Source organism: Physella acuta, unplaced genomic scaffold (assembly GCF_028476545.2).
Source record: "Physella acuta isolate Inbredline_101_S28 unplaced genomic scaffold, ASM2847654v3 ptg000288l, whole genome shotgun sequence".
In the NCBI taxonomy this organism is placed as follows: domain Eukaryota; kingdom Metazoa; phylum Mollusca; class Gastropoda; family Physidae; genus Physella; species Physella acuta.
In genome coordinates this window covers 253,449-266,616 of record NW_026731807.1, presented here as the reverse complement: position 1 = coordinate 266,616, position 13,168 = coordinate 253,449, and the positions used below count along the sequence as shown (strand labels likewise).

The following is a 13,168-nucleotide window of genomic DNA, read 5'->3' as shown; positions in this document are numbered from 1 at the left end:
GGCCTAATTTCGTCGGTAGGCATTTAATGGCAGGCCCTTTTTGGCGGGGATGGTGTGCTGAGGTTGTTTAACACCGCTTGGTACAACAGGCATGCAATAGTTATGAACAAATGTATGCATGAAAACGAACGCTTTATGTTCCTCATTTTCATTGAGCACAGCTTTATAGAAGATTCCAAAATAGACGTCACGCATCCCCCCCCCCCCCCCCACCACCCTGCGTAAGTTGACGTCACATTAGCATTGCATATGTGACATCGTTTATGGGCAACCCCATATAACTCATTTTGGGTATTTGGTATCAACATTTTGACAACAAAGGTTATTCAAAATGTATATAGGACTTGACATCTACCCTAAATGACATCGCACACTTAAGGGGTGGAGTAACTGGTTTTGAGACGACGTTTTACGCGGGAAGTGGGAGGGGTAAGAAACGTGAAACGTTATGTATTTCGCCTAATACAAAAATGATAAAAATATTTTTCATTAGAATTATGGCTTGACTTTAACAGACAGGGCAAAAAGGTAATTTTCGACATTACAACTATTTCGTGACGGCGAAAATGGGTGGGGGGGGGGGGGAGGTTAAGCAGAAGAGAGGTCAAAAAACGGGACGTCATTTATGATTAAATCACTAATTAAAGGAAAAAAGCTTGAAAATATTAAATGAAAATAGGAAACAAACAATAACACAAACAATAAGAATGAACTCAAACTAATATTTAAATAAACATTAGATATGTAGTGGTAGCTCTATAAAAATAGGGAGTATCTTAATGTATAAAAATTGCATCTCATAATAATAATTCTAGAACTGATGTTTATTGTCGTCAATTAAATTGTTTAAAGGGCAGAATTAAAAAAAAAAACGCATGCTTTGTATTTAAACACAAGACTAACCTATTTAATAGCAAACATCAATACATTTCCATACAAATAGAAATTAAAGGGAAATGACTCAAAATAATATTTTCTTAAGATGGCCGCTGTTTTTAATAGCAAATTTAGTATCTGTAACATCGTTGTTAAACTTTAATTTCCTGACATTTTTATTGATTTAAACCTTAAATGTGGTTTGATATTCAATTATCTTTAGTATTTTAGTAAAATATGCAAAAATATATCCATATTTAAGCCATATTTATTAGTTACCTTATCCCTACATTACTAGTGACGGCCGAATTGATTACGCTAAAGCGATAGATTACCCGTAGAAACTTAATTACCAACTTTTTAAAAATAAGCTGAGATTTTATTTTATTTACAAAAACAAGTTGCCCCTGTGAGCAATACATAATGAAATGTAATGACTTACATATGCATGATGGCATGTGTGACCAGTGTCCATCAGAGTTACAATAAACTGTGTCAGTTGGCTGAAGGGTAAAACCAGGGTAGCACGTATAGGTCAATGTTCCATTATAAGCCATGTTGCCCGTAGAGTTGACAATGTAGCCATTGGTTAATGTTGGTGGTTTAGGACACAGGATTGCTGGAACGGATCATTTGATTGGTTGTTAAGTTACCTGATCAAACTGTGCTGATAAGATAGTTATATATGTAACGGAGTAAAATAAAAAATTGAATTTTTTCCAACTCTCATATTCTCCCAAGTGTCGATGAAACCCATGTACCTGGGAGATCAATATTCACGTAGTACATGACATTTGATGTACCAAGAAAAAGATGTACTCACGTTCACACCTGGGGGAGGTGTTGACATTCCAGGATCCATAAGCTCCACAAAATAAATGAACTGATGTTTTCCCAGCATGCTCCACCTGATAAAACTTGCTCCCATTTAGACAGGACACGTTAAAGCTGCTGTCATACGCATAGCCCACTGTCCCAATCATTTCTGATGTCTGTTTATTTATAGCTGGCTCTGGGCAATCTACAAGGGAAAAAACCATCAGCTCTAGATACCAAACTAGGGTTTGGGTGGAGCTATCAAGAACATTAAATCCACTCAAACTGTTTACATACAAAGTCCATCTACTTACATTTGAAATGATATTAAACTAGAGTTTACCGACTGAAAATGAGATGTTAAATCCTTTGCTGTTGGCACTGGGTGATGAGATGAACTTGGCAATGAAGGCGCCACCTTCAATCCTAAGTGGTGGGTACACCGCACTTCCCCCCTGCTCCCAGACAACAGCACTGACATTGTTGAGTATCTGGTAGAAAAGTTTTTAGTTTGTGTACAGGCTACAACAAGAACTGTGCTCCACAGATATGGAGGAAAAGATAAAAGTGAAAAGGATCTTTGAATAAACCTACAGTAAGTTTATCTGAAATGTCAAGGCTGAACTTCTCAAACTTGAGGGTCAAGGGCACTCTGTTGGGAGCTGACACAGTCCAAGTGCAGGCAAGGTCATTTGGGTAGCTGTCAACCTCCCATCCTGGGGAGTTGATGTACCCTGTGCCACTCTTGATTGTCACCTCACACCCTAAGAATAAAAAACAACCCTCTAGTAAATCAGGAAAATTTGTAAATTTTAATTTTCTTATTCATTTTCTGCTGTGGATTTATTGAAGTCTTGAGTTTTAAGTCTAACAAAACTCTCTACAATCTAAATTAGGCAGACATAATCCTAATCTCAGCCTACAGATTATTTGCCGTATTTGTACCTTGTTTATATCCAACTTTGAGACCTTTGTATTTTCCACCTTTGAGTGTTTGAAGTGAGACCAGAATGTCTCGGCCAGTTGAGAAGACAAAACCATTGCCACTGTATCGGCCTCTCAAGACCTTCAGCAAGGGACTCAAAACAGAATTGCCGTCTCTAATTATAACTCTAGAGTCTGGAGCTAAATCTTGCTCTAGGATCTGAAAGAATTGATACACCTTAATAGGGGTGGACCGACTCAGTCCAAGACATCTGGGAAATTTTAAAAGGGGTCCCCAACACCAGATTAAAATTTTCATTGTGCATTTTCTTTTCATCAAAGCCTGAATTTTATTCCCTGATATGAAGGAATGAAAATGGTAAAATGGAGGAATACCAACAAATAAATTTTTTAAGACTATTATAACACCATTTTGGGGGCCAACCAAGATTTCTTTCTTGGGGCCCCCAAAATCTTTCTCGGTAGCCCCGCAGGCCAGTCACCCCTGCAACGTAATGATACATGTGTTGATTGAGACCAAAAAATATCATAGTTTCAACTGATATTGACAGTCAATGTTAGCTGGAATGTAACCTCTATAGAGGTCTAGGACATTAGGATTAGTTCAATAAATAAAAGGCTATAGAGCTAGAGAGAAGGAATTCTACCTGTAAGGTAACAATTTTCCCCAATGTCTCAGCTTCAATGATGTAGGTAAAATCTTGGTAACCAAATTGGTAATCGTTGTAGAAAGGAAAACTTAGTTCTTGAAGCGCATCTTTTGCTATCAATCTATTTGTGGTTAAGTCATTACTAGCTTGCACTAAAGACAAAATTTTCATTTCAATTACTCGGAAAATGATATACAGAATTTTTATTTTATAAATGTAAATCTGCCATTTAATGCCGTCACGCATTTAATTTCAATGACCAATTATTCATAATTTTTAAAATGTTCCAGCAGTTTTATAAGATTACAATAAAATGGCACCGTAATTTAGCACTGGTTCAATTTTATTTAGAGTAGCTAACTTTTAAGCATAAGGTATCACCTGAATCAAGATCAATGTTGAATCCTGCAAAGTTTCCTCCAGAGTCAGACCTAAACTTGAGCAACATCATGTTGTTAGAGCTGTAGAAGTAGGCGGGAGTTGAGCTCCTGCCAGTCAGACGAGCTAATTCTGTGGCAGTGCTCTCTGTTAGCCCCCCATCAAGTAGGATCAACTCATCCTGCACTTGTTCTGTGGCAATCTTCACTATCTAGACAAGAGAGAACACAATACAGCAATCTTCACTATCTAGACAAGAGAAAACACAATACAGCAATCTTCACTGTAATATATTGAGAATTGTGAAGTCAAGGGAACTCACTCTTCTTGTATTAGTCTTATATTTATAATGTTGTTTTGAGTGATGTCCCTTTTTAATATATGTCATGTGACTTCCTGTTCCGTCATGGTAGCTGATTAAAGATCTATAAACAATCAACGTGGCTCTATCGTCAGTGTATCATTAATAGAAACATCAATCTATCACATTCACTATCTAGACAAGAGAGAACACAATACAACAATCTTCACTATCTAGACAAGAGAAAATACAATACAGCAATCTTCACTATCTAGACAAGAGAAAACACAATACAGCAATCTTCACTATCTATCTAGGCAAGAGAAACCGCAATACAGCAATCTTCACTATCTAGGCAAGAGAAAACACAATACAGCAATCTTCACTATCTATCTAGGCAAGAGAAACCGCAATACAGCAATCTTCACTATCTAGGCAAGAGAAAACACAATACAGCAATCTTCACTATCTAGACAAGAGAAAACACAATACAACAATCTTCACTATCTAGGCAAGAGAAAACACAATACAGCAATCTTCACTATCTAGGCAAGAGAAAACACAATACAGCAATCTTCACTATCTAGACAAGAGAAAACACAATACAGCAATCTTCACTATCTAGGCAAGAGAAAACACAATACAGCAATCTTCAGTATCTAGGCAAGAGAAAACACAATACAGCAATCTTCATTATCTATCTAGGCAAGAGAAACCGCAATACAGCAATCTTCACTATCTAGGCAAGAGAAAACACAATATAGCAATCTTCACTATCTATCTAGGCAAGAGAAACCGCAATACAGCAATCTTCACTATCTAGGCAAGAGAAAACACAATACAGCAATCTTCACTATCTAGACAAGAGAAAACACAATACAACAATCTTCACTATCTAGACAAGAGAAACCACAATACAGTATTTAAGAAATCTCTTGCACGTTCCCCACAATATTTGCCAAGAAAAAAAATTCTCTTCCAGTTTTGCTGATCAGAGCAACACATAACAATGCAAAAATTCTCATTTTTAATCTAATTTTGTTTTTAATCAGTCATTTAAAATAATTTTAAGATTCGACATTCACTAATAAAAGATAGTTGATATGTGAAGAGTTAATTCGATCCTAATTATTTATTTAACTGAACTAATGACTTACTATAGCTTTACAATAATAAAAACACTGACGATTGGGCTTAAATGCATTAAAAATACATATAGGTACTCATTTTAATATTTTCAACTCATACAAAAACTTATTATAATAAAGAATATCACTAATTTTAGAATTAAATTTGAACTTATCATTCCCATACCTTCAACTGGACATGTTTCCCCAACTGTGTCTCAATGGCCCATGAGCAGTCCACATTGCTGGGATATGTGCCACCACTTGCAGGGTACGTAATGTGGGAAGGTCCAGACAGGAACAATTTATAACGGCACATGTTCATTGCAGAATCTAGGAGGTTTTCATTTATAGCGTAAATAATGATTACCAATTTTTAGAAAGATTTGTTTGAAACATCAGCCTGGCTTGAATGAATGGAGAAAAATCGGATTAGTCTACTGTCCTCTACCGATGACTCAAGCTTACCATTTTTTACTTTCTCGAATACAGAGTATAGAGAAAGTATTGTAATCGTGCACAAAAAATCACTTGAAATTTTGACAGTTTTGACCGTATTACACCTCAGTCCTTCATCACATCCGAAGAAGTATAGAGGACTTATTTTAATCGGGCAAAAATTATCAATCCAGATTTATCAAAATTGTGGGGTTTTATGCGTAATCCAGTCTGAAAAACTGGGCTTTGCAATTTTGTCCGTATGTGTGTGTCTGTCCGTGTGTAAACACGTTAACTTGAGTACCATAACAGCTAGTTTGATGAAATTTCATATTTAAGTATTTCATCAAAATCGTAGATCCTGATCAGCTTTTGAGCGATTTCCGATAACCGGAAGTGGTACTTTTTCTACTTTGAATTTTTCAAAAGCCTATAACTTGAGTACTATTTTAGATAGATAAATGAAATTTCACATGTAAGTAAAAGATCTAATTCTCTACCTTCTGTCAAATTTTGAGTAATTTCCGTTGACCGGAAGTACTAATTTACGCTATTTTTGATTTATCAAAAAACGAAGGTAAATTTATAGAGTACTAATAATATTGCGCACTATTATACACATTTTGTTTTGGCGTTCGCTTGGTGCGTAATTCTTTTTTCTACGAGATTCTATTCTATTTTTAAAAGTTTAATTAAAAATCATGTCTATATTCCGAGTTATATAAGAACTAGGCATGCTGCCCAGCTTCGCTTAGGATTTCGAAAACATTGAAAATTTGAATGCTTAATTAATTCGCCCATATAAGGCGCCGGTCAGTCGAGGACAGTTTTGACCCCCTCATCGTAGACTTTTCGGCCAACCGGCCCCCGTGTTCTGTCGCCCCAAGGCAAGATCCTGCCAAATTTGAAGCGCCTGCGGCGCCGGGAAGGATTGTAGGAAAAAAGTCACAGGAAAAAAAAACACAGGAAAAAAAAAACAGAAAAAAAAGTCACAGGAAAAAAGTCACAGGAAAAAAAAGTCACAAATATATATTTGCATGATATTTGTTAATACTTTTATGTATTAAATATTTAGAGAGTGCAAATTAACTTGGGATTAATTAAATATAATGTAATGTGTGTAGACTATATACGCATAGTAATTTTTATAATTCATCTAAAAATATTTATTATGAAGTATGTAGATTGTAATTATGTTAAACTTGAGATTAGTAGCATATAATAGAATGCTCTAAAGTCCACGGTTTTCATCGTGTTTTTTTTTAACCAATACCAATATTAAATTACCGTGAAATGGTAAGTTCATCTGACTTGCTGCCCTCAAATCATTGGCAACAATAATTATGTTTAGTTCAACCACCTTTACTGCCCACATTTATCACGCTCATTACATAACAAAAAACTTAGGTTCAAAACAGAAAGCCGACAAGGTTCAAAGGCTGTCATTGACGCATAACGTCAACAACACAAAATATGTTCGGACAATGCCTACTGAGGAGAGGCCGACCAGAGAATAGCCTAAGGCAAAATTTACCTACATTTCTTTTATAATTAACTTTTCTACCGCGTATTTAACTAAATACGTAACAAAGGTTGAGATTGTTGTGTTAATTATCTTACAGTATTTTTACTTACAATTATTATATATCATAATGCTTTTAACGTCTATAAATAATTTATGCTATCAAAAAATACAACCCACAACAATAAACATACAAAATTTTACAATTCTTAACAAATTAATAAAAAGATTTCTAAAAAGATTTTTGTGACTTTTTTTCTGTGACTTTATTTCTGTGACTTTTTTTCCGATAAAATTTGTCCACTGTGACTTTTTTCTGTGACTTTTTTTCCAAGCAAAAACTGTGACTTTTTTCTGTGTTTTTTTTCCTGTGACTTTTTTTGCCGTTTACCCCGTGAAGTGCCCTATCGGGCACCCGACAACTTAGCTTTATAGATCGTCTAGATCTAGATCTAGAATATCTAGATCTATATGATCTAGAATCTCTAGATCTAGATCAGGGGACTCCAAACTTTTCAGCCCGAGGGCCGCATCAACTATCAAATATCAGTTCGGGGCCGGTTTCTTCCAGGCATCTCTTTCAGTGGCGGAACCCCCCCCCCTTCCCCCCCCCCCCCCGAAGAACGTCAACCCCCCACCCACCCCAACGAAATATAACTTATACTTATATAGAAATATATACATATTTCTGCTCAGAACTTTCTCACAACTTAGCCATCTTACTGCTGTGTAAAAGGGTAAATCTTGCGATTTTGTGTTTGTTTCTTTCGACATGATTGCCTCTATCTATGGTTGAGCCCATGTGATATTAAATTCACCATCTTCACCACATGATTCAGTACACTGCTAATGTCCATATATTTAGCACACAAAGCTTGCTGGTGAATAATACAGTGTAGGAACATTGGTTGTTGTTGTAGAATGCTTTTTTCTCATTCGCTTTTCCAATCAAGCCTTTTTTATGCCACACATGTACTTTTCTCCATCAACAGTCAGATAACAGGTTAGTCCATTCTAAGGTATAATTAGCGGTTTTTTTTAAAGTCATTGAATATATCCTTTCCGTATCAGTGCCATGCATGTTATGTAGGGAAGCCAGCTCTTGTGTGTTCTTGTCTTCAACCACACCTCTAATGAACACAACCAGCTGAGATGTGGAACAGCTGTCCAGCGACCCATCCATTGCAATTGAAAAATGTCGAAACTTGCTTGTATTTTTCGCTATTTGAGTCACAATGTTTTCACCAATGTCTGCAACACGGCGGGCAATGATATTTGCACCCAAAGCTACATTTTCAAATTGTTTTGAATATTCTGGGCAAATTTCCTCAGCCATCTCCAACAAACTTTTTTTTTTCCATGGAAAAAAAAGATCTCCGCGGGCCGGACGAGAGGACCTCGCGGGCCGCAACCGGCCCGCGGGCCGTAGTTTGGAGACCCCTGATCTAGATGATCTAGAATATCTAGATCTAGATCAATATCTAGATCTAGAATCTCTAGATCTTGAATCCAAATAGATAATAATTTTTTTTAAGTTTAGGCCGAGAAAATCGTATTGTATACATTTCATAGCGTACATAGCTCTAATTCATATTTGAATGAAATAGATAATTTCTTTTTATTCTAAACTCGGAAGATGACGTCATCAGATTCGTGCTCTTTTTTTTAGTGTAAACAATAAGCGACGTCATTGTAAAATTCGTTTTTGTCCCAAGTTTAAATAATTTTCCGGTTGCATAAATAATACTGTTTCTCTACATTCGAATACGCCTTTAATTTTTATTTTTCTTCTTTAAATAAAATTGTGGTTATACATTTATAACATCTAACATATTATTTTCAACAAAAGTCCGTATAAAGGTATCCATATATCCAGAGCCGGCGTTAGGGGGTGGCAAACGGGGCGGTCGCCCTAGGCCCCGCGCTTGAAGGGGCCCCGCGCTTTAGCACTGTCATTGTTATCTGAATTAGTAATTAGTTTGTAAACTTTAAAAAATTGTTGCTGAATTCAATTAAGAAAAACTAAATGGTCGAATGCCGACGTTGTGGATTATTATAACTGAGGCCACGGTTGATGTTAGTGAGTTATCACCTACCTGAACTGGGACTGGCCATAATTCTATACAAAAACAGTGTCAGACCTCCCATTTCTGTAGGGTACGGTCGCCTCGCATTTGACCTGAGCTGACGAGTTCGCTGTATTGTCAAGTTGTCCTGATTTCTCCCACGTCTAAAGTACCGACTTTCACGGCAGCCCGAGCATGCCATCGCGAAACTCATAAATAAGGTGTAGCTGGCTGTCACTTCCTAATTATAGACATGAACTTTCTCTTGTGAGATCGCGATCATGGCCGGTAATGTTATACGTGGACGCTCTATAAACGCAAACCTTCTTTTGAATGACTCCAGTCAGAGATCCATTAACGGAGTACTTGAACTTGGTGACCCTTTTTTTAGGGTATGGCATCCCATAGCCATAGATTTAAATGCAAAGTTATCCTTTACCTCTCTCTCCCCCCCCCCACACCAACTGCCACCCACCCCAAAGCTCCACCCTACTGAGCGTCCATGATAACATTTGAGAATCATTTCTTTTGGATATCCATAAACCTAGAGTAACCAGTATTTATTCACGATTCGAGCAAAGTCGTAAGCTATCAATGTTTTTCTATTTCTTTTTAACTTTACTTTAGTTTTGTTGATATTATGATTTGTCTAAAATTCTGTGCACTCTCTTTTTTTTAGATATACATAAAACAATTGACTTTTATATTAACAATTAGTCATTAACGAAAAATTTAAACAGCTTTATTTTCCTAATTTTTTCGGCACGTGATTGGATTTTCTTAAGTGATTTGGTATGGATTACATAACTGTCAAAAGTGATTTAATATCTTAGCAAGGAAAAAAACAACAAAGAACATTGGGTAAAAACGTGGGAGAGGTAACCATCGGTTATTAAAGGGAGAAGTTTGGCATTGGCTTTTAAACTCCAAAACAGTTATGTGTTATTATGTGTGCACGCATATTATAGGCATATATATATATATATATATATATATATATATATATATATATATATATATATATATATAGGCCTATATATATATATATATATATATATATATATATATATATATATATATATATATATATATATATATATATATATATATATATATATATTTATATATATATATATATATATATATATATATATAATGGAAAAAAGCAGGCCCCGCGCGGATGGTTGGCCATAGGCCCCGCGTATTCCTAACGCCGGCTCTGCATATATCGCTGCCGATTCTGACGTGATGTCCAGCGAAAATATTTTGCGGACAGAGAGAGAGAGAGAGAGAAGAGCGCACATGGCCTTTTATATATTAGGATATTCGAGAAAGTTTAGGGGAGATCACTCCCGGTTTATTTAAGTTTGCTTCATCTTACATTTAATAACATTGACCAAGACATTTCAATAACAAAAAACTTACTGCAGTCCATTTCATCTGAACCATCGCCACAATCATCGTCTCCATCACACTGTAAACTAGGGTGGAGACACCCCCCGTTAGTACAATGAAAGCTTCCTGAATTAGTAATAATGAGTTAGATTTTAAATTCTACTAACTAAAATAACTTAAATTGTAGAAAATTTGTAAACCTGCCTCCCTAGATAATATGGGGTCATCCATAAATGACGTCACACTCGTGGGGAGGGGGGTCCGTAATTTTGTGACGGTGTGTGATGAGGGATGGGGGGGGGGGTCAGATGGTGTTAGAAAACGAATTTTAGCCGTATATTTCGCGTTTTAGAAAACGGTTTTAATAAATTGTAATAGGAATTGATCAAAATACTCTATGTTGACGGAGTTCAGACAAGATTTTGGAAAAATATCGATGTTTTAAGAAGAATTCAACAGCAATTTTGAGGAGGGTTATAGGATGAGGGGTGACGTCATTAATATATATATATATATATATATATATATATATATATATATATATATATATATATATATATATATATATATATATATAAAGTTAATACATACTTCACACTAGACCAGTAACTGAACATCTAGCTGTTAGATTTAGATCTATATTATTATACTTATTACATTAATGTTAATTATTTAATATCTCTAGTAGGGCCTAATTGAAATCACACATTAGAACCTAGATTCTACCTCCAGAGCAAACTGGCCTTTGGCATAAAAACGGCAATTTTGTCTCACAAGGGCCCAGTTTCCATTTATGAACTCCATTGACATTTTTAAAAACAGACACACAATCGCCAATTAGAAATTCAGGTTGGTGAATGTGCCAGTGTCCGACCCACATTTGGGTGTCCAGACCACCGGTAAACTTTAAAATTCTTTGGTCGTTTGGCGGCGCCCCTATGCGATTTGCACCTGAAGATAGAGAAACAAAATAGCATTAGGATTCTACCGTTGGGCTTTAGGCTTCCATTCTTCTGGCTACTAGATCTAGTCTTCTGGCTACTAGATCTAGTCTTCTGGCTACTAGATCTAGTTTTCGTTGTTCTTGATTATACTCAGGGCCGGCGCTACCTATAAGGCGAACTAGGCGGTCGCCTGGGGCGCTATCCATAGGGGATGGGGGGCGCAAAAATGTGCAATCGCCATTATTAAAAAGTACCTAATAATTAACAACTTTGGTTATATTACATAAACTATAAACAGGGTAATTTACAAATGCGTAGCGATCTATTTCAGTGTTCAGTGCAAGCTATCAATTTTGCGCCCCCTCTCAAAATTAGGCCTATATACTATAGTTACTCGAGATAGTGAAAATGCGCCCGCCCCCCCCCCCCCCCCCCCCCCACCCCTCATTTGGAAAAGGCGGTGCTTTTTTTTCCCAGTCACTTGCTTTTTATATTTTCGTTTATCACAGTTGGTGTAGAATTAAATAAACCCATAATGGCAAGTAGCAGTTTCATTCTTTTGACGACTGTATTTAATTCAGTAAGGAGCTTTTTATATTAGTAGCAACCACGTTTGGCACCCCTTTGGGTCGGTGCCTATAGCGGCCGCCCCACCTACTCTACCCTAGACACGACTCTTGTAATATAATGAGATAATTTTTGTGTTTAATCTAAATCTCTTAGTTTCGAACATTTTCGATGAATATCTAATTTTATGTTGATCGCTCTAGCGCATGTGCAATTTTGATTTTTAATAGGGCTTGTAAGTTTCGTTTTCTCTCACTTTGAATTAGAAATCTCGTTAGCAAAATCCGATTTAAAAAAAAACAAAACATTTTTTGCACCTTGATAGACTAGTGATTTTGCAAAAACATAACAAATAGCGTACAGCAGCGATTGAGTTGAGAAAAAAAAACTACACAAGTTGTAGAATGAAAAATAGACAAACCTTTAAACCACTTACAAGACATTATTTATACATTTTCGGCAGGAACAAATGAGAGATATTAAAACTAGTTTATTTCAGATCAGAAATGAGTTTCACTTTATCTCTGTGTTGTTTTTTGTCATGTTGTGGTCATGTTGGTCTGTGGTCATGTCGGCCTGTGGTCATGTCGGCCTGTGGTCATGTCGGCCTGTGGTCATGTCGGCCTACATGTTGTGGTCATGTCGGCCTACATGTTGTGGTCAGTAGGACGTGCTACGTTCAAGTTTCACCCGGGCAAACTTTTAGTTGTATAACTTAGATCTGTGTTGTTTCAATCTATTGTGTTCTGTTCTCTCTACACATTATGTGTTATTCTATTGTGTTTTAGATGTGTTTTTAGCTACTAATGATGTAGAACTACTAATGATGTAGAACTACTAATGATGTAGAACTACTAATGATGTAGAGCTACTAATGATGTAGAGCTACTAATGATGTAGGACTACTAATGATGTAGAACTACTAATGATGTAGAAAAACTAATGATGTAGAACAACTAATGATGTTGAACTACTAATGATGTAGAACTACTAATGATGTAGAACTACTAATGGTGTAGAACTACTAATGGTGTAGAACTACTAATGATGTAGAACTACTAATGATGTAGAACTACTAATGATGTAGAACTACTAATGATGTAGAACTACTAATGATGTAGAACTACTAATGATGTAGAACTA

At 36.1% G+C, this 13,168-nt stretch overlaps 1 protein-coding gene across 3 annotated transcripts in view; it reads right to left on the bottom strand.

The window, feature by feature from the left end:
* Positions 1-13,168, bottom strand: part of LOC131939664 (uncharacterized) — a gene marked incomplete at its 3' end in the record, with an annotated part of 114,014 nt that overhangs the window by 67,801 nt on the left and 33,045 nt on the right. For all 3 annotated transcript variants that reach the window (XM_059298124.1, XM_059298123.1, XM_059298125.1), the window contains 10 exon segments: positions 1,319-1,495; positions 1,700-1,897; positions 2,036-2,183; positions 2,287-2,456; positions 2,638-2,836; positions 3,285-3,439; positions 3,669-3,876; positions 5,281-5,426; positions 10,545-10,640; positions 11,241-11,465. In XM_059298124.1, the coding sequence (XP_059154107.1) occupies positions 1,319-1,495; positions 1,700-1,897; positions 2,036-2,183; positions 2,287-2,456; positions 2,638-2,836; positions 3,285-3,439; positions 3,669-3,876; positions 5,281-5,426; positions 10,545-10,640; positions 11,241-11,465 (1,722 nt within the window).